The 22,286-nt window shown below is 39.3% G+C and overlaps 1 protein-coding gene across 1 annotated transcript in view; it reads left to right on the top strand.

The window, feature by feature from the left end:
• Nucleotides 1–22,286, top strand: part of ush2a (Usher syndrome 2A (autosomal recessive, mild)) — a gene marked incomplete at its 5' end in the record, with an annotated part of 251,879 nt that overhangs the window by 179,714 nt on the left and 49,879 nt on the right. Inside the window, 5 exons of the mRNA XM_079833659.1 lie at nt 8,798–9,021; nt 12,544–12,796; nt 15,720–15,917; nt 17,056–17,210; nt 21,127–21,325. Coding sequence (XP_079689785.1) covers nt 8,798–9,021; nt 12,544–12,796; nt 15,720–15,917; nt 17,056–17,210; nt 21,127–21,325 — 1,029 coding nt within the window. The remainder of the gene's footprint in view (nt 1–8,797; nt 9,022–12,543; nt 12,797–15,719; nt 15,918–17,055; nt 17,211–21,126; nt 21,326–22,286) is intronic.

The raw sequence follows: 22,286 nt of genomic DNA, 5'->3' as shown, positions 1-22,286 counted from the left end.
TAAAGAGGTAAAGGTAAAGACCGCAACCACTGGCATCAGTCGCTAGTGCGTCTCTTGAGATCAGGGGAGTGAGGTTTACACAAACATCTCTTACTGGACTAGATCCGTTACCCTCACCCCCCTAAACCTCACTCCCCTCTGGGTCACATCACCAAATTAGACTGGTCCCACTCTACCCACTCCGAGTGGGATTCAAACTGGGGTCTCCGGCATGGAAGGCTGGTATGCCTTATTTAAAGGTAAAGAGGTAAAGGTAAAGACCGCAACCACTAGTATCAGTCGCTAGTGCGTCTCTTGAGATCAGGGGAGTGAGGTTTACACGAACATCTCTTACTGACCTATATTCGTTACCCTCACCCCCCTAAACCTCACCCGGGACACGGCACCAAATGTAACCGGTCCCACTCAAACCGCTCCAAGCGGGATTCAAACTGGGGTCTCCGGCATGGAAGGCTGGCGTGCCTTATTTAAAGTCCCTGTAAAGGCAATTCTGAGATTTGTTTCTAAACACATTATAAATGTTAGAAATGTATTGCTGAAACACATTACAAAGACTGTGAACTATTAAGTACTGAATTCAGAAGCTAGACCGTTAAACAGTTTTTCACCGTTGCTGTGTTCTGGATTTTCTGGGCGGGGCTAAAACGGTGGCTCGATGACGCACTGGTGCCACCGAGCCTGGCTCCTCCCCTAACACGATCATAACTAGAGCACATACGCATCAGTTCGATCGCGAGTTACTGTTAGTACTGTTAGTTACTATAGTCAACAACTTGCATAACAGCTTACAAAACAAAAACGATGAAGAGGTGGATTAATTTTGTGAACAGCAACCTTGATGGAGAGCTGAGGATCATCACCGACACCTACCTCTGCAGTGACTTTACACCGGTTCGTTTTACAAACTTTCACCGGAGACAACTGGGATTCACTGATAATCCGCTGCAGAACCGACTATCCCCCGCCCAGGCCTTCATCCTCCCATCCCGCCGACATCTGGTGCGTCGTGATCATAGACGCTTGTGATCAGTGAGTGTTGTCTTGTGTACTACTGCCGCTTTCCCGCGAGTGGGCGTGGTTTCGGCGCCGACAGCGGACACACCCCCAGCGTTTGAGAGCAGAGAATGCTGCTCATTTTTTCAGGTTTTTGATAAGCTATTTTATGTACTTCCCGAATTTTTTTATGATTCAAATTTGGCTGGGTGGTTAATAACACATTTATCTGTGGTGTGAGGAACTCAGAACACATGTTTAGTTTTGACTTTACAGGGACTTTAAAGGTAAAGAGGTAAAAGTAAAGACCGCAACCACTAGCATCAGTCGCTAGTGTGTGCGTCTCTTGAGATCAGGGGAGTGAGGTTTAAACGAACATCTCTTACTGGCCTACATCCTTTACTCTCACCCCTCTAAACCTCACTTCCATCCGGGTCACTGCACCAAATTAAACTGGTCCCACTCTACCCACTCCGAGTGGGATTCAAACTGAGGTCTCCGATATGGAAGGCGGGCGCACTAACAAGAATGCTAAAGACCGCAGCCTCTAGTGTCAGTTGCTAGAGCGCCTTGTGAGGTTTACATGTTCAACTCTCAATGGTCTATGTCCGCACTTAAAATATATGTCTAAATTAGCATTAACAACAATTAATTAATGCTGTAAAAATGTTAATTGTTAGCTCATGTTAACTAATGCATTAAAGGTGCAGTGCAATTTCTAAGAAATGCTGTTAAAAGTGGATTGGAGCGAGCAGCTCAACACACTTGGGGGGGGGGGGGATGAGCAAGAGATTTGAAGAAATACTGTAGAAAGAGAGATGGCTGTGAGACATTACAAAAATGTAAAGACAAATATCACTGGAGAAAAAAAAAGGGTTATGATCAGACAAGAGCTTTAGGACCCACGCTACTGTTAGAAAAGCTTTCCGCCACTTTAGAGACCTAAGCAGGAAGGCCTGAAAACAAATGCCAAGGTTATGTTGTTTCTGCTCCATACGTGAGTAACACTGGTTTTATTCATTTATTTATTCCAGCTGTTCCTGAGGGAGAGGTGAAAGAACAGCACATTAAACTGACTTTCTGTGTTTCATTCATTGGCCACGGCTGCATGTGACAGAAAGTGCTTGGGCAGCAGTAATATTTTCACTGCTCTTTGGGGGATCTGAAAGGAGGATCAAAAGGGGGAGGTTTAAGCTTGAACATAAAACTTTAAATGCACATGACTGAAACACAACAAATGGTATTTTTAGGTTACTGTTTTTTTACATTCAAATTTTATCATTACATTATGTTCATGGTTGCATTTTTACATTCCACAGCATAGTTTTTCATAAAACATGCACCAGTTGGACGTGTTTGATCAATGTACTCACATCTTTTGCATGAAACAGCGTTTTACACATGAGACACTCAAGAAGTTCGACATTTAAAAAAGCTCCATAAAAATCCACTGCCCTGCATCTTGTGCTTTTTTAAACACAAAAACACATTATGTGAATGGCCCCTAATACTTTTTTTACACACAATTTACAAGGTTGTATGTGAACAGTAATAAGCAATAATGTTTCTTTATCATAGCTGATGTGAAGCAAAATAATGCGGAAAATAAAGCGAAGATGACGAATGAACAACAAGGAAGAACAAAAAAAGGATTATACGCGAGTATATACAAACAAAAGTTTGCTGTTAGTCGCCAGCAGCACACCAGCACCAGACAAACAATGGCACTCAAAACTGTCCTGTTAATAGAATGGTGCAGGTATGATGTCACTTTGTAGGCCAACCGGCAGTTAGCATCACACTGGTTCCCTCGATTAAAACCCAATAGGATTTTCCCATAGGCTTTTAGAATATCGCAAAAAACAAGCTCTGTGATCAACAAAAGTTTATGAATCTTACTTGTTTTATCCACCAAGATAATTATAACAGTTAAACACAACTTTTATCAGTTTCAAAGCCTAAATGCAGTCGCCAGAAGTAAAAGGCTAAAGGTAGGCAATAGACGAACTACAACACAGTCACTCGACTTCAACGTCACCATCACTAAGCTTCCGACAACTCTTTCAGTTTGATCTCAAAACACTTTCCCAGAATGTTTGAGTTAGAATAGTTTATAAAAGCAAAATTATGATTATAATGAGGTTGTTAAAGCGGACTGAGCTTACCTATTCGGCGTGAGGGCGTTTAATCTCCTCAACAGCCTCTGTAGTCCCATTTAGCTACTTGTTAGCAACCGCCTTTTTCAAGACACGTACCCGCTTCAAAAAAAATCACGAATGGGGTAATACTGACGTATTTTATGTCGTAGAATAAAACGTGAAAATGTCTTGAGCTTGTGTTCACCACAAACCTTATTTCAGCCATTTAAACAAAGTCCCATTTTAAAAAACAACATTGACTTTGGGACGATGGAACCGGAAGTGCTAAAATGCTAACTCGCGTCCGTGTTTTGGCCTACAAAGTAATGTCACACCTCCACCACTTTATATAGACAACATTTTAACAACAGTGTATCTTGGTTCTGTAAAGTATAGTAAAACGGCAAATGTTTTTTAAACAGACAGTTTAAACCGATGTTTGACACATTTCCTTTTTCTGTGCCTCCAGTGGCTAAAGTATATTTTATTTAACCAATAAAAACATACATAATATTGTACCCTGGCCTGTACCATGCAACTGACAAATGAGTTAAATACACTTGCAAATAATAATTTGAAAGATAAAAAAAAAGAAAGATTGTCTGAAATGTATCTGGACCCACTTTATACTATGTGGCCTTAACTACTATGTACTAACATTTTAATTAATCATTTGATACATTGCACTTATGGTGTACATACATGTTTTTACATTGTACTCACATTTTTAAAAATACCAGCATGTAATTACATCTGTAATTAATTTCTGTAGTTACATTTGTAATTACACTGTTGACCCTTCCCTTTAAACTTGACCCTTAAACTTACCCATACCCCCACACCTGTCCCTAACTTTACCCGTATTCCACCTCAATATCAGCAAAAGTGTTTTGCAATACAATTTGAACACAGTAAGTACATTTTACTTACTTTTTGATGTAAGTACATAGTAGTTAAGGCCACCTAATATAAAGTGGGGCCATGTATCTAGTTTTTGAAGATTGTAATGTCCACTATTCAAAGCACTATAGAGTCCTTTTTCTCTCTGAGCATGACTTTGAATGTGCACAGCCATTTAAAAAACCAAAAAAGTGCTTTTGTTTGTTCGAAGTTTTAGTTTTTGTATCCAAAGGCTTGCGTAAGCCACAGCACACATTTTTATCAGTTGTTCATTGCATGCTAAATATTTACTTATCATTAAGTGATTGAACCTTAATTCACACAGCCTAAGCACCTTATGCTCGCCTGCGTTCACTCGCACTCTAATGAATGTATGCAAATCCATCATAAATCTGAAGATTAGCTAAATCATTTTGCGGTGCTTGAAAAAACAAAGCGTGAGCTAAAAGCGTGCTCGTGTTTTTGCGCCGAGCCTACACCAGATTTAGAGGGGCAGTGGTATTCCCTTCTGTTCCTTTTCATGGCACGACAAAGATGGAGATGAAGGAAAATGAATTGTTTTAGCTGACAGGCCAAGGTCAAGTGCGGAGAACAAAATAGAGGGACATCCCCAGCCAAGGGGTCAGGGTGTCAAAGTTCACTGGTCTTTAAATGAAATATCATGAAAAATGCAGCGGGGCAGGGATGGGACGGGATGGCAGAGCTATTTTGGAAAAATTGTTGAGCTGTTTATTTGCAAGTCATTGGAGCTGAAGTAATGCACCCTGGGAATTGCCACCAAATGCAGCGCTGCAACATCTGCTGTCCCTAAGTGAGTTAGAGCACGTCAGACATCTTTATGTCACTGCAGAGATGTGATGGATGCGGCCCCTAGAAAACGTTGCATAAAAATCTGCTGCGCCGTTTTGGCCGTTAAGTGAAATTACTATTTAAATTAATGGCGCTGTCACAGTTTATCTGTGCAAAGAATGAACGCTGATTAGGGTATTAAACAATTAGCAATTTATCATACTGTGGGTTGATGGTAATTATAGTAGTGATGGTTTACCCAAGGAAATAAACCAGGAGTCACTTCCTGTTAGAAGAATATTAAACTGCTTTTCGGTAAATTCTATTCTTTCTTCCCTCTCCCACGATCCCTACTGCTAATCAAACAGCATAAAAAGAATGTATGTTCAAACAGTTTCACCATCTTGGTCCTTATTCCAGTAGATGGTATATGCCTGAAAATTCAATTTTATACACATTAATGCTATTAATGTTTTTCTTGAGTACACTACCGTTCAAAAGTTTAGGGTCTCTTATTCTCACCGAGGCTGCATTTATTTGATGATAAATACAATAAAAACAATAATTTTGTGAATTTTTATCATGTTTTTATATGCCTTTTAAAATATAATTTATTTATGTGATTGCAAAGCTACATTTTTAGCTACATTTTCAAAGAAGCATTTCTTATCGTTATCAAGTTGTGCAGCTTAATTTTTTTGTGGAAATCGTGATGCTTTTTTCAGTATTGTTTGAGGCAATACTGTGTGATGAATTGAGAAATCAACTTTCCCTTGAGCCTTTGATATATAAAAGTTAATCGTGATATAAGAATATCCTGTATGTTTCAGAGCTGAAAACGTCCTTGTTAGTCAAAGAAAAGCTTTAATTGACACCAGGCCCAGAAAACTCTTGATCTCAGAATATGTCGACCATTGACGTCATAGAATGCAGAAATGCCGCCTCTACAGATTAATAAGTACGCCTGCTTCTGTAGCCCCGCCCACCGACTCGTGGAGCTAAACGGATCACGCTACCGAGCACTAAACAAACGTTTGTTCGCTTCATTTCACCGCGGAATCGTTTCTAAACAAGATACAGGTCGAGACTAGATTTGCAGACATATTGAGATTAAAACACAATGCTGTGCCTTCTATATTAGATCCGACAGGAATGGTGCAAAACACACTTATGTGAGTAAAACATGTTTTTTATATGTGATAGTATTGCATTGTTACAGATCGTATTGATTATGTGTAATGTGTAACAGAACATACCTTAGCACGCTGTCAAAGGCTGAAGAATCCTTTATTTGAGGTCTTATTGGTTCATTATGGGCAGGGCTCGCAAAGCCCAACTTCCCGGGGCTATGTGTTTTTCAGACGGACTAAACGTACCAACAACAAACGTACCAAAACGTAAGCCCGGCCTGCCGACGGGCTATCTTAAATAGTGAAATAACATTCCTTTCTTGTGCGCGTGTGTGTGTGCGTGTAGATGTGTGTGTGTATTCCAATCAATCGCGGGTGGATGAAAGATCATTGTGTTTGTTTGATAAAGACATTTTGCGAGCCCTGTGAGCGTTTCTCCACAGGCTTTCAAAACAATGTACTGTACTGTACTGAGGGGAGCTGAAGCTCATTAAATATGCAAATCTTATCCAATCCTAGCCGTGGGCGTTTACTTCCAAGTTTTCAGTGCTGCACGCCAATCAAAACCGAGCTTGTCTTGAGAGAGGCTCAAAACCAAGGCAAAAAATAGCCTATTACTTATTCATTATGATGCTTTTGAATGTAAAAACCATGCAAATGTCATAAGTTGACCTCAGACAACAGTATAAAAAAATTCATGACACCTTTAAAGGATTAGTTTATTTCAAAATGAAAATTTCCTGATAATTTACTCACCCCCATCTCATCCAAAATGTTCATGTCTTTCTTTCTTCAGTCGAAAAGAAATTAAGTTTTTTGAGGAAAACGTTTCAGGATTTTTCTCCACATAATGGACTTCTACGGCAACCAAAGAGTTGATCAATGCAGTTTCAAAGGGCTTTGAATGGCTTCAGAGGCTCTGCGCAATCCCAGACAAGAAATAGGGTCTTATCTAGCAAAACCATTGGTCATTTTCAAACCATTTTTTAAATGTATATACTTTTTAACCTAAATTGCTCATCTTGTGCTGCTCTGCGGCGTGCCATGGATTACGTAATCATGTCAGAAAGGTCACACAAGACGTAGGCAAAAGTGTTTACAAAGCCCAAGTCGAAGACTACTACAAACATCTTTTAGCAAAAAAGGTAAAACAACGATGTCGGATGATTTTGAAGTTGGAGATGGATGTTTTTTTAGGTAAGTGGTGTTTGTATTTGTCTTTGCACGTTCGCTTGGGGCGGTACTTCCACCTACGTCTAGCGTGACCTTTCCATAGAGCAGCGCAAGATGAGCAATTTAGGTTAAAAAGTATATACTTTTTTTTTTGTTTTTAAATGACCGATCGTTTCGCTAGCTAAGACCCTATTCCTCAGCTGGGATCATGCAGAGCCTTTTGAAACCATTCAAAGCCCTTTGAAACTGCATTGATTTGGACCTTCAACCTGTTGGTTGCCATCAAAGTCCATTATGTGGAGAAAAATCCTGGAATGTTTTCCACAAAAAAACTTAATTTCCTTTCAACTGAAGAAAGAAATACATAAACACCTTGGATGAGATGTGGGTGAGTAAAATATCAGGGAATTTTCATTTTGAAGGGAACTAATCCTTTAATGTGTCCTTGCTGAATGAAAATGTTTTTTTTTTTAAACAAAAAACGTAACGTTACCTACCCTAAACTTTTGAGCGGTTGTGCCATGCAGTAAGTATTTTCACCCCCTCAAACACAGCTGTTTGTGTGCATGTTCAGTCAGGCCTCTGAGAACACTGTGATGCTTTTAGAGGTAATAGGAGAGGATGCAGATGTGGGTGCTGAGCGCTGATGGCTGATGGGAGGAGACAGTGGCCACATTGCCAGGTGAAGCTGATTCCTTATGCACCACGGCCGTCTGCATCTTTTACATGTCAGCTGCACATGCAGCTCTTTGACATCGCCTGAAAACGTCCAATGAGCTGTAATGGCCATATGTCGGAGGCTATATTCATGGTTCAAAAAATGTGCTGACTGCGGTCATGTTTATGTGTCTTGGTGTAGCATGTCTGGACCGGACATCCTCATTTTGAATGAAACTGGAAACTCGCTGTGACCGGATCATTTGAATCAGCGAGTTGTTGACTCGAGAACAGATGCATTCAGATCTGTCCAATTCACAATTTAATCATTCAGTGCGATTTGCAAACTGATTTTACAGGTACGTTTAAAAGAATCAACTCATTCACGAATCGAGTGGGTGACATTAATCGAGAATGTGAGATGGTGGTCCAGTGGGTTAAACCATGGAACTGAGACGCAGAAGGTTGCTGGTTCGATCCCAGCGGTCACCACCAGTGTGTCCTTGAGCAAGGCACTTTACTCCATGTTGCTCCAGGGGGATTGTCCCTGTAATAAGGGCACTGTAAGTAGCTTTGGATAAAGTGTCTGCCAAATGCATAAATGTGACGATTCCTTCAAATTTTATGAAATGTAATAGAGTAAAAAGTACAATATTATTGGAATGTAGTGACATAAAAGTGAAGTGAGGTGAAAGTTTCCAAAATCACTGATAAAGCACAAATACTTGAAAAATTTACTTAATGACAGTAAAAAAGTAAAAATACTATGTTACTGTCCACCACTGCTGACGCTGACACCACAAATATGCAAATAAGAATAATAACTCAGGGTTTAGGAATGTACAGTGTGAAACATCGGCTTATGAATACCCAGGATTAATTGTTAATCCCGGAAAACTGTGAGCAGAATGAAACGTGAAGTAAGATAACTGTGTACCTTGGTTTTACAATAAACCAGGGTAGAAAAGCCCTAATTTGTATCAACATCTTTCATGTATATACATTTGTTTTAAATAGGATTCAGCTGCTGTGGAGAGCACTACATCAACACCTCCACTTCCTGGTGCTGCACAGGTCCCAGCGGCGAGTCTAAAGTCCACGTGGTGGAGAACAGGACGGCATCGATGAAGTGCTGCTGGTCAGAGGTGATTGATCAGGAGGAGGAGTGTTGTAATGGAGTGGGCTTCAATCCGCTCACATCTGTGTGTGCTGACAGAGCCCCGGCCAGCATCCTCATCCCGGTAATTAACACTTTCACTCAGAGTGACATATTCACTGTATGTTCTTTCTGCAATAGTTCTTCAGGATGAAGACTTAGTGGAGACTTTGCCCTCAAGCTGTTCTGTAGTGTCACGCCAGTTTCTCAAACTCAGATTAAAGTGATGCTTCGCCAAAATTTGCCAAAACAGATTATGGAGAGACCTTAGACTAAACGCCTGGTCCATACTGCAGCTTTTAAGTGATGTATAGGGGCAGGTTTATACGAAATCATTGATATCACTTTAATAGAGTGAAATAGAAAATATATTCAAATCAGCCCTTTTGAAAAAGAAGTACACTTTAGCATGCTTTTAAAAAGTTTCTTATGGAAATGTACTTGAAGGGTTAGTTCACCCAAAAATGAAAATTCTGTCATCATTCACTCACCCTCAACCCGTAAGACTTTCATTCATCTGCGATACATAAATTAAGATTTTTTTGATTAAATCTGAGAGCTGGTTGAGTGGTTTAGTCCACATTTTCGGAGAGATTCTATAACTTTTTATGATTTCATCAAAAAGATCTTCATTTACGTTCCGAAGGTGAACAAAAGTCTTACTGGTTTGAAACGACATGAGGGTGAGTAATTTATGACAGAATTAAATTTTTTGGGTGAACTATCCTTTTAAGTGTGAACTGAATGTAATGTTTTCGGAAACTTAATTGTATGATAATTGCAATTAAATGAAAATGTAGTTTAAATGTATATGAAATGCAGTTGAAATTAGTTGAACTTTGGAGTGCTTTTTTTTTACCCACTTAAATACATCTTTATATGCAATTTCATAATTATGCTGTTTTTTAAATATGGTTCTCTATTGCTTAATGTACTGACAAGCACTTGTGGCAAACTAAAATATACTTTATATCATATTGAAACTTGTACAGGCATTTCATGTATTGTAATTAGTGCTGTCAAATCGATTAATTGCGATAAATCGATAAATTTAATCTAACATAAAAGTTTTTTTCATTATATAGATGTGTGAGTGTGTGTGTATGTGTGTGTATATATATATATATATATATATATATATATATATATATATATATATATATATATATATATATATATATATATATATATATATATATATATATATATATATATATATATATATATATATATATATATACAGTATATATACACAGACACACACATATATATATATATATATATATATATATATATATATATATATATATATATATAGAGAGAGAGAGAGAGAGAGAGAGAGAGAGAGAGAGAGAGAGAGAGAGAGAGAGAGAGAGAGAGAGAGAATAGAATATATACTGCATAATTATAATATTATATATGCACACACATACATTATGTAAACACAAAAATCCAGGAGAAATATGTCATAAAACACCACTCTGCCTCTTTTCATTTTCATTAAAAAAATATATTAAACATTAATAGCCACACAAATGTGGTTCAGGCAACGCATACCTGGATCATCTTCACTGAATGTATATTTATAACAAACGAAATATAAAACACAACCATGCCTCTTTTCGTTTACCTTTAAAAATCAAATAAAAATAAACACATTAACATGTGGTTCAGAAAATAAGTGTGCATATGATTATCACTGTAATAAAATTAAATATGACATAAAACATAACCCAGTCTAAAGTTAAATAGCCTAAAAAAATTAAGTTATGAAACTTCCCTTTGCCCTCAGTCAAAACGATTTGGCAAGCAACAAATTATAGATTCATGAGACCAAAGATCGCCCAGAGACATCAGAGCCAGCGGCAGACGCCAGAAGGACTAGCCGAGGTGAGGCTGCTCTCGCTGGGGTTAACGAGCGCTGATCGACTGGATCTCACACCTCCGAGAACGGCAGATAAAAATGTCCAATATGTGATCTCTTTATAAATAAACCACAGATTTGAGCTTTAAACAACTACATTCTTGCCTGAAAAAGTCTTAAAACTACATTTTGTTGCACAATAACAGTAGAATTTTTTTATTATACGGGCTTTTGTTTTATTTTACGGGCGCTATTGACTTGCCATTAGTTTATCACCACGTGACAGCAGCAAGCACAGGCTACTGATTGGTTAGAATTGACGCCAAAGTTCCGATTTTTCAACTCGGGCGTCTGACGCGAATTCGCTTCAAACGCGTGACAATGAAAGCCACACTGTAAGCTGATGAGTTGATTTATCCACGTTTTAATATGCTCTCGTTCATAGAGATTTTTAGATGGATGCTGAGGCTTTTTAGGTCAGGTAGAATCTGCGATCTCTGACGCGGTTTGTTCGCTGGCTCCAATATGCTGTGTAAACTATCAGCGTGCAGTATCGCACAAACCAAAACAAAAACAGACATTCTGACACGGAACACACATTTCAAAGTAGAATAACTGGCTGTAGCATTGGTTTTCTGAGAATTGTTATGCTTTAGTAAAGTGAAAAACTTACATACAGCGCCTTTAACTTAACTACAAAAGTGTTTCAAACCAAACTATGATGCCACTAACCTTGCAAACTTTTGCAAAACAATTGACTATTTAATCCTCAAAAACATTGATTGTAGACTTTCAGTTCTTTGTAAACACAACTTTGATTTGATAATTGCATAAAGCCAGCCAATCAAATTAGAGCTGCCTGATCAAGAGAGAACTTTTGGTTACACTTTAATTCGATAGTCCACTTTAAACATTCTACTAACTATAAGTAACTTTGCAACTACATGTCAACTAACTGTCATTAGAGTATTAGTTGACTGTCAGTAGACTGGTAGGTTATGGTTAGGTGTTAGGGTTCGGGTTAGTAGAATAAGTTGAATTGTAGTTGCCAAGTTACTTATAGTCAGTAGAATGTCTGTTGGGGGACCAACAAAATAAAGTTTTAGTAAATATTAATCAGGCAGTCTACAAATACTCTAATGACAGTTAGTTGACATGTAGTTGCAAAGTTACTTATAGTTAGTAGAATGTCTAAAGTGGACTATCAAAATAAAGTGTTACCGAACTTTTCTGTAAATGTGGATCAGACTTTGAGAGGAAACTATGAAAAGACTGTCGCGTGGAACTCTTTTTTTTTATAATTAGCGGATAGATTTAGCACTGATGAATTAGCTGTGTTAAAGAGCATTACTGGATAGGTGTATTAGTAAAGTAGTTGAGTTTTAAACTCAAGCTGCCATGGTCTAAAGTGGAGGTTGGAAAAATGAGGCACAAAGCAGTGATGTATCTGCTCCTCTCCTCAGGAAGTAGGCACTCGCAGTCACACTTCATTAATCAGATTTGCTCGCTGTAACACAAGCTCATCGTGCACCCAGCTTGAGCTCGTGAGGAAAAGAAAGAGACCAAGAAAAGAAAACTGGGATGGCGGTCATTAACTTGTAATTATGTCATTAAGGGGCATCCATGCTATTTATTGAGACAGAGGACTCCATACACACCCGCTGGCAGGGGTACTTTGACACACAACAGTTGTCTGATGACTGTTGTCACTAATGAGAGTGTGTGTGCGTATGTGTCCTTTAGGAGAAATGCCGCCCCAGTACGGTGTGTCCTGTGTCGGCGGCCGCAGGAGCTTTCTGCGGCTTGTGTGATTTTAACCCGGCTCAGTCCATTTGCACATGGGTACCAGGCGAGCTGTTCCCTGCGCACCTTCCATCTCCCTCTGCTACTGCCGCCACCCCAACGGAAGCTCCTTCTACTGCTGCCCAGAGCCAGCTCTGCCCATCCTCAGAGGAGCTGATATACAGTGGAGTGGCAAACCGATACAGTTTCATAGGTATACAGGTCAACAATGTTTGTCAATTTAGCCTCAATAATTGTTTTTTCACGCTTTTATTTTTTATAAAAAAAAATATGTGAAATTGGAAGTGTTGTTATTGTTAAAACTATAATAGTATAGAGATGATAGGGATGAGGGAAATCGATTCACATGGGAATCACGTTTCTATCAATTTGCATCGATTCACAAATTTCAAAAATAGATTTTCTTTACACTTAAAGTTATTGAAACGTTACAGTGTTATTAATCACTGTAAGCCACGAAAAAGGACTCGATGCTGTGCTCGCGCTTCACAGATGCCGCCTCTCAGATGCATGCGATACCGAATTCAGTTCTCATGCATGGTCAAATACACTCAAAATGATGCAAACAAAAAAAGATGCACATTGTGTGGAGTATTCACGTAAACACCGTCTGTTATGTCCTATGCGGACGTAAACGGTAAACAGATAATTGGATGTATATTTGATCTATGCATTCATTCTTAAAGGGAGAGCATTCTAAAAAACTGTTGCCATTCGTTTAATACGATAAGAAAATAATTGATAATAAAAATCAGAAAATCACTCACTGCTTTTGATTGAATCAATTTATTGAGTCACTTTTAAGGCATTATAGAACAAGACTCAGAGCTGTTATCTTGGCAAAAGGAGGTTGCAAAAAGTATTAATAAAAGGGTACCAATAATTATTGCCAACGTGTTTTGGAGAAAAACATTTATTTCATAATGTGATTTACCCCCCACTTTTAATTCTTTTACTTCAATGAAAGGTTAGAATTTAGCAAATTTTTTTATTAAAAGATAAAAAGGATAAACAATGCAGATTTATTTTTACAGCCATCTTTGATCATATTTACCAGGGGTAAAAAGATTCCCACCCCTAAAAATAATTCTAAAATAACACTGAACTGGAGTAATAGAATAACTGCGCTCTATCAAATCATACACTCTCTATTTTTCATAAGTTTTAGTCATATTTTTCACAGATCAGGGGACATATCCTTGTGAAAAATTAAATTGACTAAAAATTTAAAAAAGGAAAGCATGGATAGCTAAAATAGCATACAAAAATGCTAAATAATTGCTTAATAAAATAAGCCAATTATATATATTTAAATGTGGAATCATGAATATGTGCATCCCTTAATAATATGAATTTATATAGAAGCAGGCTTAAAAAAGGCTTAAAAACAAGAACAAAAATTCAGTCCGTTCACTCCGAGCAGAATTAGTATTTCAACGTTTCTGTTCTTCTGTAACATTATCGTTCAGAAAACGGTTTGATTGTTTTCGTTTTTGTTCCTGTTAAAATTTAGTTTGTTTCCTTGAACCGGTTCAAAGCCCTGAAAGTAGGGTCATCATCAAGAGGAAAGGGTGAAGTGGGTCCACTCTATGGGTACAGCCTTCTTTGGGCTCAGGGAAGAGAAAATACTAGTAACATTTCTTCCCGAGCCCTGTGAATTTACGCAACAAACCTGCAAACGAAAGTCAAATGTGTCCAATAAACAAGAAATAGTATATGCCCGAGCATCTTTTATGTAAAGACATCAAACTGAATGGCGCGCACACACAAGACGTCATTTTGGGGATGTTCCTCACACTGTAAACATCTGCACATTTCATGTGTTCACAAGAACAGATGCTTTAGTGTGTATTAATTGTCGTGAGTCATAAATCTCACCTGCTATTTCGGACTCATCATTAAAACTTTAAGATAGGCGTTTAGAGCGCCCCCTTGACTCTCACACTTATTAATGTTTTTAGGGGGAGTGCTGGCCCCTCGTTCTGGCTCAACCTCATCTGAGGTGTTATTTATTTGGTTAGTTACGTCTGTTTAATCAAGACTAATGCAGGAGTTGAGGGGGCTGGCTGGCACGAGGAGAGTGATTCTAGTCAGCGCTGTGCCACCATCTGGGCAGAAGCGTATAAACCTGTCGTGGCCCTGCACTCCTCCAGATGTTTCTCACGCCCCCATACCCGCACCCCGGAGAAAGATGACACTGAGTGCTCTCGGACAAATGCTGCCCAAGAGTTGATTTGCCAGCCACACAAATATGAACGATTCCGCTTCCTCCTGACTTTGTGTAGCAAACACCCTTGAGGCCTTTTTGGGGTTTTGTGAATTTTAAAGTCATCATGAAATTAAAATTGGCAGTTTAAATCTATAGTAACAATGTGTCTTTTAGTTGTTTTTTCAGTAGAAAAAAGTTTGTTTTACATCCAATCTTTATTTTCCGACGGCACCAACCCCTCCTGTAAAAGCCACTTGCTCCATTCTAGTATGAAACACCCACAATTCGCCCTACTTTTTTTTTCATTGGAAAGCTTAAAATTACAAAATGAAGGGTTGCAAATTCTATTTCATGTTTTCAATTCAAATTTAAATGAACCTTCTCATTAATTATTACTATTATTAATTGTACTGCTTATTATTATTCAATTATATTCAAAAGAAAACGTAAATTAATATTGCTTAATTAATGTACAAGCAATTGCACATAATTTAACATCATTTTACTTTTAAAATGATATAAAATTATTTCAAAAGTTTAATTTTACATACATTTTTGCTTGGTTAACTTTGTTAATTTGTTATGAGACTGTGTCTTGTCCTCTGAGAAGGGTATTTTGTCATCCTGTCACTCATAGAAGTGCCTCCGCCAGTCTGATGAAACCCATCTCTGAGATTTACACCCATGACTCCCCAAACACACGTATACGACAAACCGCGGTATTTCTGATAACAAAAAACATTACAGTAAAGCGTCCCTGGATACTCTTTAAACTTTATTCTTGTTTTAGTGTGGAGACTGAGACACTTTAGAGACTCTCCTGTGATGTTGTCAAGAACGAGGTTCCAGGGGAATTCTGAGGAATAGGTGTGTTTGTGTGACTGTGTCCTCTTGTGTGTCATTTCAGACACTGAACTCGACCCTTACACCAGTTATGAGTATAGAATTGGTGCCTGGAACAGCTTTGGCCGTGGATTCAGCCCCTCCTCTCGTGTCACTACTAAAGAAGACGTTCCTTGGGGCGTCTCTCCTCCTCACTGGAGCCATGTGGGCCTGCGTGATGACATCATCCAGCTTGAATGGTCAGCCCCAAACAAACCCAATGGTAATTATTTTGAAAAGGTGGTGTTGAATTTTATTACATCCCTCTATAGCCAAGTGAAACCAATCCAGTGACCTAATTTCTTTTAAATATATATCTTTTATTTACAATATAATGTCATGATTTGGGGTCCTGATGACACCAATCCGGTGTCCCAATTTTTTTATAATATATATTTTATTTACAATATAGTGTAAATATCAGTTTACACATAGCATAAGTGAATTATTTGCTAAGACTTTACACATTAAATATCTCATAATTTGTACATAAAAGCCAGTTACTAATTTTAATCACAGCTATATAGGTTTATACAGGTATATCTAATTTATTTATTTATGTGTATATATAGTGGACAGATCAACAGTTTTGGACTATTTAGGATATATTAGTTCTTGATTTTTAATTGTTATTGCTTCCAGCTTGTAAATGTATAATAATTAACTAAAATGCACATTGCACATTTCATAGTCAGGAACCTCTTGGAGATGTAACGTCTTTATAGTTTCAAACTTTTTGAATTAATAATCCTATAAAGTTTGATTAATTTTTCCCTTCAAATCAGAGCACATCATTTTTTTTTTGCCAGATGCCACAGTTAGTAATGCAGTTTCTTGCTCTCATGGTAATATTGTCGTATGTTTATTCAGTAGAAGGTTTGGTTATGTAAATGATTAATCACGGAGTGAATCAGTTTGGGTAATCCACGCCTGAAGTCGTGACTCTCAGAAGATTTACTCACATTTCCCCCAACAAACTGGAAGGCAGGCTTTTTCTTCAGGCTGTAATGATATGACTCAGACAGAGTGGAACTAGCTGATTGTTTTATCATCTCTCCTCTGAAGACCTGCCTGTTATTAAGCGTAATCTGCATAGCTCGGCAGAATAATTTATGAAGAATAAAATTCACATGCGCATAAACACTAAGTGAGAATAACAAGCTTCATTTTAGGGAACTTCTGTGCCACTTAATATGTAAAGAAACATGCTGATTGCTCATTAGGACTTCACTCTGTGTGCTAATCAAACGGCTTGCCACCCAATCTGTTGTGATTTGAAAGTTAGTTCACCAGTTCTGCACTGAGTGGAATTAATGTTGAAGCCATTTTTTGACCCTGCGTGTTTTTGTGCACTATAATAGGTGAGATAAGTCACTATGTGATCCTGCGTGGTGCACAGGAGCGCTACCGTGGCACCGATCATAGCTTCACAGATGCGGGTGGAATCCGACCTTTTCGGGAGTACATGTACCAGCTCAGAGCCTGTACTGCTGCCGGCTGCACGGAGAGCTCAAAAGTGGGTCTATTTCTCATCTTTCTCTAATCTACCCTTAAAGGTTTAATTCACTTCAAAATGAAAATGTCCTGATAATTTACTCACCCCCATCTCATCCAAGATGTTCACGTCTTTCTTTCTTCAATCGAAAATAAATTACGTTTTTTGAGGAAAACATTCCAGGATTTTTCTCCACATATAATGGTTTTCAATTGCAACCAACGGGTTGAAGGTCCAAATCAATGCCGTTTCAAAGAGCTTCGAATGGCTTCAGAGGGCTCTGCACGATCCCAGCCGGGGAATAGGGTCTTATCTAGCCAAACCATCGGTCATTTTCAAAAAAAAAATACACATTGATATACTTTTTAACCTCAAATGCACGACTTCTGTGTTCTGCTTTTGCATGACGTATGATACCATCACGTTGGAAAGGTCACGCACGGGACGTACGTGAAAGTACCGACCCAGTGTTAAACTAAACATGCAAAGACTAAAATCTCATTTCCACCAAAATTACCCGGAACAATTTGTACCAGGAACTTTTTTTACAGGAACTTTTTTTCCCCCAGACCTGCTGCTGTCTGCGTTTCCACTGCGGTCTAAAGTACCGAGAAGATTAGGCAAATTAGTCCAGTGATGTAGGACTGCACTCGACTGCTCCTCCCAGTCAACGACGGACAGTCATATTTGTTGCGCGACACTGCAACAATAACAAGTGGAGGAGATTCAAGCAGCGCTGCTTTTGCTGGTTATGTATTGGTTTACTAAAGAGGTCATTAACAAAACGGCGGAAAAGAGACGAGCACTGATACTAAAGCGTATTCTGAAAGCTCGTAAAGCTAGATTTAAAATAAGACAAAGTATGTTATTTTCAGCTATTACGGACATTGACCGTGAGAAGGCTGAGACGAACGCGTGCCATCAGACAGAAAGAGCAAGACTGATATTTACTGAACGCAGATCGAACCTTGCAAAATACTTTTTAAAATGCCGGTTGAAGTAAAAAGCTGAGTGAGCTCAACCAATCAGCATGTTCAGTGCTGTCCCACCCCCGAAAGTTCCCGAACTTTGAAAAAGTACTACCTCGGGAGCAGGGCCATTCGGAGGAGGAAATATTTACCCGGAACTTCATTTAGATCCTGGTTCCTGCGGTCGAAACACACAGAGTACCACCCCAAAGTTTCTAGTTCCTGGGGAAAGTTCCTGCGGTGGAAACGCGGCTTAAATCAAACACCCTTTACAAAAATAAAGGGTAAAACAACAATGTCGGACAATTTTAAAGTTGGAGGAGAACATGAGATGGAGTTTTTTGGCACTGGGTCAGTACTGCCACCTACATCACGTGTGACGTGATGACATCATACGCCGTGAAAAAGAACAACACAGAAGTCGCGCATTTGAGGTTAAAAAGTATATAAATGTTTATTTTTTGTAGAAAATGGCCGATGGTTTGGCCTATTCCTCAGATGGGATTGTGCAGAGCCCTCTGAAGCCATTTGAATTAGGGATGTTAACCGATGACCGTTTGACCGATGGTTGACCGTATCAACGTTAACCGATCAAAGTTGTCGGTTAAAAAAAAAAAAGTGATCTCTAAATTAGGCTATTATAGACAGTGGACTAAAAGCTACTACAGTTAGCCATCTCATTCCAAAATCTTTTTGTGTGAAGTGAACAAATCCCTCACACTCAATTTTTCATAACTCGACTGTTTGTACTTAATAAACCAATAAAAACATTTGGCGCGAGGTCACAGCGTTTGGGTTTGCGCGCTCACAAGGTTTGCGGTTAGAGCCAGGGCAGACGACAGTATGAAGCGTGCAAAGAAAAGTAGTGTGTGGGACCATTTCACCAAAAAGAACGACACAGATGTAAGTTGCAACTTGTGTGATACAGTGCTTAATTAGAAGGCACACAGTGAGTTAGACCTGCCTTGGCCGGTGCACCTTTTACGCATTCTGAAGGTGCCTGTTTTATCCATTGGTTTTATCGTGTTGCAGTCTATTAGACAACATTCCGCATAAGATGGGCTTACATTTGGAAATATATTACATCTACATTTCAGTGGTAACACATAAGGTGTTGATCATCATCTTTCTTTATTATTGTTAGCACTACCTCGAACTAAAGCGGCGTCTCTTCGGAGCTGTCATTTTCTTTAATGAGCCGCGGCAATGTTTCAAATGAGCTTCTAACGCTAGACAAATGCCTTTATTTTCAACGCGATCACCTTGTACCCAAACCATTTCGAAACTAAGGAGCCATTTGTCCTCCGATCACAAACAAGCTCCTCGGCGGCGCGTTTGCGGGACTCATGTTTCACGCTGTAGGGAATTTTTAAAAAGTGACGTGAGTGGAAGGCAGGCGGCGGTGCCGGGACAGTGTGTGTGTGAGAGCGGGAGGCAGAGCGGCAGAGAGATGCGACAGAGTTGCGAAATTGCAGGCACGGCTCGCGGCTGTTATTTCAAATAGCGCAGCATATTTTAAACTAATCGGTTAACCGGTTTCAACCGGCTAATGAGGCTTGGTGGTCGGTCAAGAAAATGTTTAGTTTTCGCCATCCCTAATTTGAATCCCTTTGAAACTGCATTGATTTTGACCGTCAACCCGTGGCAATTGAAAACCATAATGTGGAGAAAAAATCCTGGAATGTTTTCCTCAAAAAACTTAATTTATTTTCAACTAAAGAAAGAAAGACATGAACATCTTGGATGAGATGGGGGTGAGAACATTTTCAGCATTTTGAAGTGAACTAATCCTGAACTAATCTCATTGTCACTAGTGGTACCAAATTGAATTGCAACAATGACTGTTTCCAAACGTGTTTCCCAAACACAACCAGCCATTGGTTGGCAAAATACACAGCCCCACCCCAAACTAACACTATCGATTGAGATAATATTGCTGTGTTGGGTCGGTAGGGTTGCTCTGACCGGACACAGCAACATTTACTTAATAGTGTAATATTGGTTCAATGTTTGTTTTAAAGAAACACTTTTTGGGTAAAGAACCTTAAAAATGTTTGTAAAAGGTACTGTTCAAGTGGAAAAAATTGGTGTACATACAGAATAGTATAGTCACTCCATTTTTTCCTATTGTCCTTCATCTTTACAGTCTCAACCGCAAATATTTACATGCATTGTGCTGAAGAGCTACAAAACACTTGTAAAGTATCGCAGGAGTCCTACTCCCCCTTTCATGCCCATGTTATATTGCTAGTGCCGTGTAAACAGGATATTTCTAATGGCAAGCTAATGGAAGCAGAGCAACAGCTTACTTCCTGCCATAATTGTTGTCTCATTGTAATAGCTGTCAGCGGCTCAGCTGATGAAAGAGCAAATTAACCTGTCTATCTTCTCTTTTTATGTCTAATTTAGGATCAGATTATCAATAACCGCACAGATCTGCTGGAGGCAAAGTAAAAACAACCTCCCAAAGCAGCCTTAGGTCCATTTTTCTTTCCACACACCTCCGGGGTCTTGCCCAGCACACCAATTGGCCACCAATGATCCACTACTTCTTTCTTCTTCCCCCTCGCACGATCGTTTTTAAGTGGGGCTGGATTAACTTGTACACCTGCAAGCATTGCCCAAACAGTTGCAATTATTGTCCGACCCAATACAAGGGGAGCAATTACCACGGGGCACCCTGTTGTCGTTCAGCGGGACCCTGCTCAGCCAGCTCTGTCGGTGGGAATGAAGAACCTGATTTAATCTTTGTGGACACTCTGCAGGCTCACAAGCACATCAGGCCAGCGCTGGGCCAGCCTACACGTAGCCGGAAAAAAAACACCTTAACCACCTCTCGCGGCCCTTTCCTAATAGTCTGCCACTCCTAAAGACAAGAGTTGAAACCACTAGTGACATTCTATTAGAGCAGGATATCCAAGCCTCCATTAGGGCAAATTGCTCTGTAATTCTTTTTGGTGTGTGTGCAGGTTGTGGCAGTGACTGTCCAGGGGGAGCCAGAGGGAATCGCTGCTCCCGTGCTGAGTGCGCTGGGGCCCGGGGCTCTAAAGATCAGCTGGGTGGCTCCAGCCAAACCGAACGGTATCATCCGGGAGTACCGCATCAATCAGAGCGGTGTTGGAGTCATCCACACGGAAACGGAAGGGGAGATGGCTTACAATGTCACAGGTATCACATACACACACTACCTTTCAAAAGTCTGGGATAAGTAAGATTTTTTTATTATACATTTATTTCTTTATTTTTTGATTTGACATTTATTCACAAATGATCAAAGGTGGCAGTAAAGAGTACTTATAAATTGTAATAATATCTCACAATATTACTTTTTCTACTGTGGTTTTGATCAAAGAAATGCAGCCTTGGTTGGTGGCCTCCTTAAAAAAAGTTTAAGGAGTTTAATCATATTTGAATGATCTATAGATGTAATATTTGTTAATATTATTATTTACATTTTTAATAATTTGTTATTAGGACCCAAATATAAATCATCTAAACATTTCATGTGGTGAATCATAAATATCACTGCATTTTGCGTCTCTTTTCTAAGACATTGTTACACCATCTAATTACAGTACAGCCCACAAAGGTTTTTTACTTAGTGGATTAAGTACTTCTTGTATATTTTGACAATGAAGAAAAGTTTGTATCCAATACCTATGAACTATTTAGCTGCAGCATTCAACATTTTGTTGAACTTTAACATAAGGAAAGTACTAACTGAGATAGAGAAATAAAGAGGAAAGTCAGAGGGTGAGTGATGAATCAGTTTAGCAGTGGAGAGCAGCCGCCCCCTACATGTTGCCCCATGCTGGCCCTGACGGCAGCAGCAGCGAGAGTAAGAGAGCGAGAATCCGCCGTGTCTCCTCCACGTGCCCTGCCTTTATTTATGCACGCTGTTTCTGGAAGCAATCTAATGACTGAATTTACACCTGATTCCCGCAATGAGCAGCCGGCCTGCCCATCACTCCTGAGGCTTCCGCTGATTTGTGGGGCTTCTTTTATCTGCCTGGGAGAGGAGCAGTGTTCCTGGCCCTGAGCCATCCGTCACCACCGCAAGGGTACGCACAAGGCGCACTCCCACTTTCGGTGGCGCCCGACTCGGTACAGCCCAGCACATGGCAATGGA

The sequence above is a fragment of the Gobio gobio genome (assembly GCF_949357685.1).
Source record: "Gobio gobio genome assembly, chromosome: 13".
In the NCBI taxonomy this organism is placed as follows: Eukaryota; Metazoa; Chordata; class Actinopteri; order Cypriniformes; family Gobionidae; genus Gobio; species Gobio gobio.
This window is presented reverse-complemented; position numbering and strand designations above follow the sequence as displayed.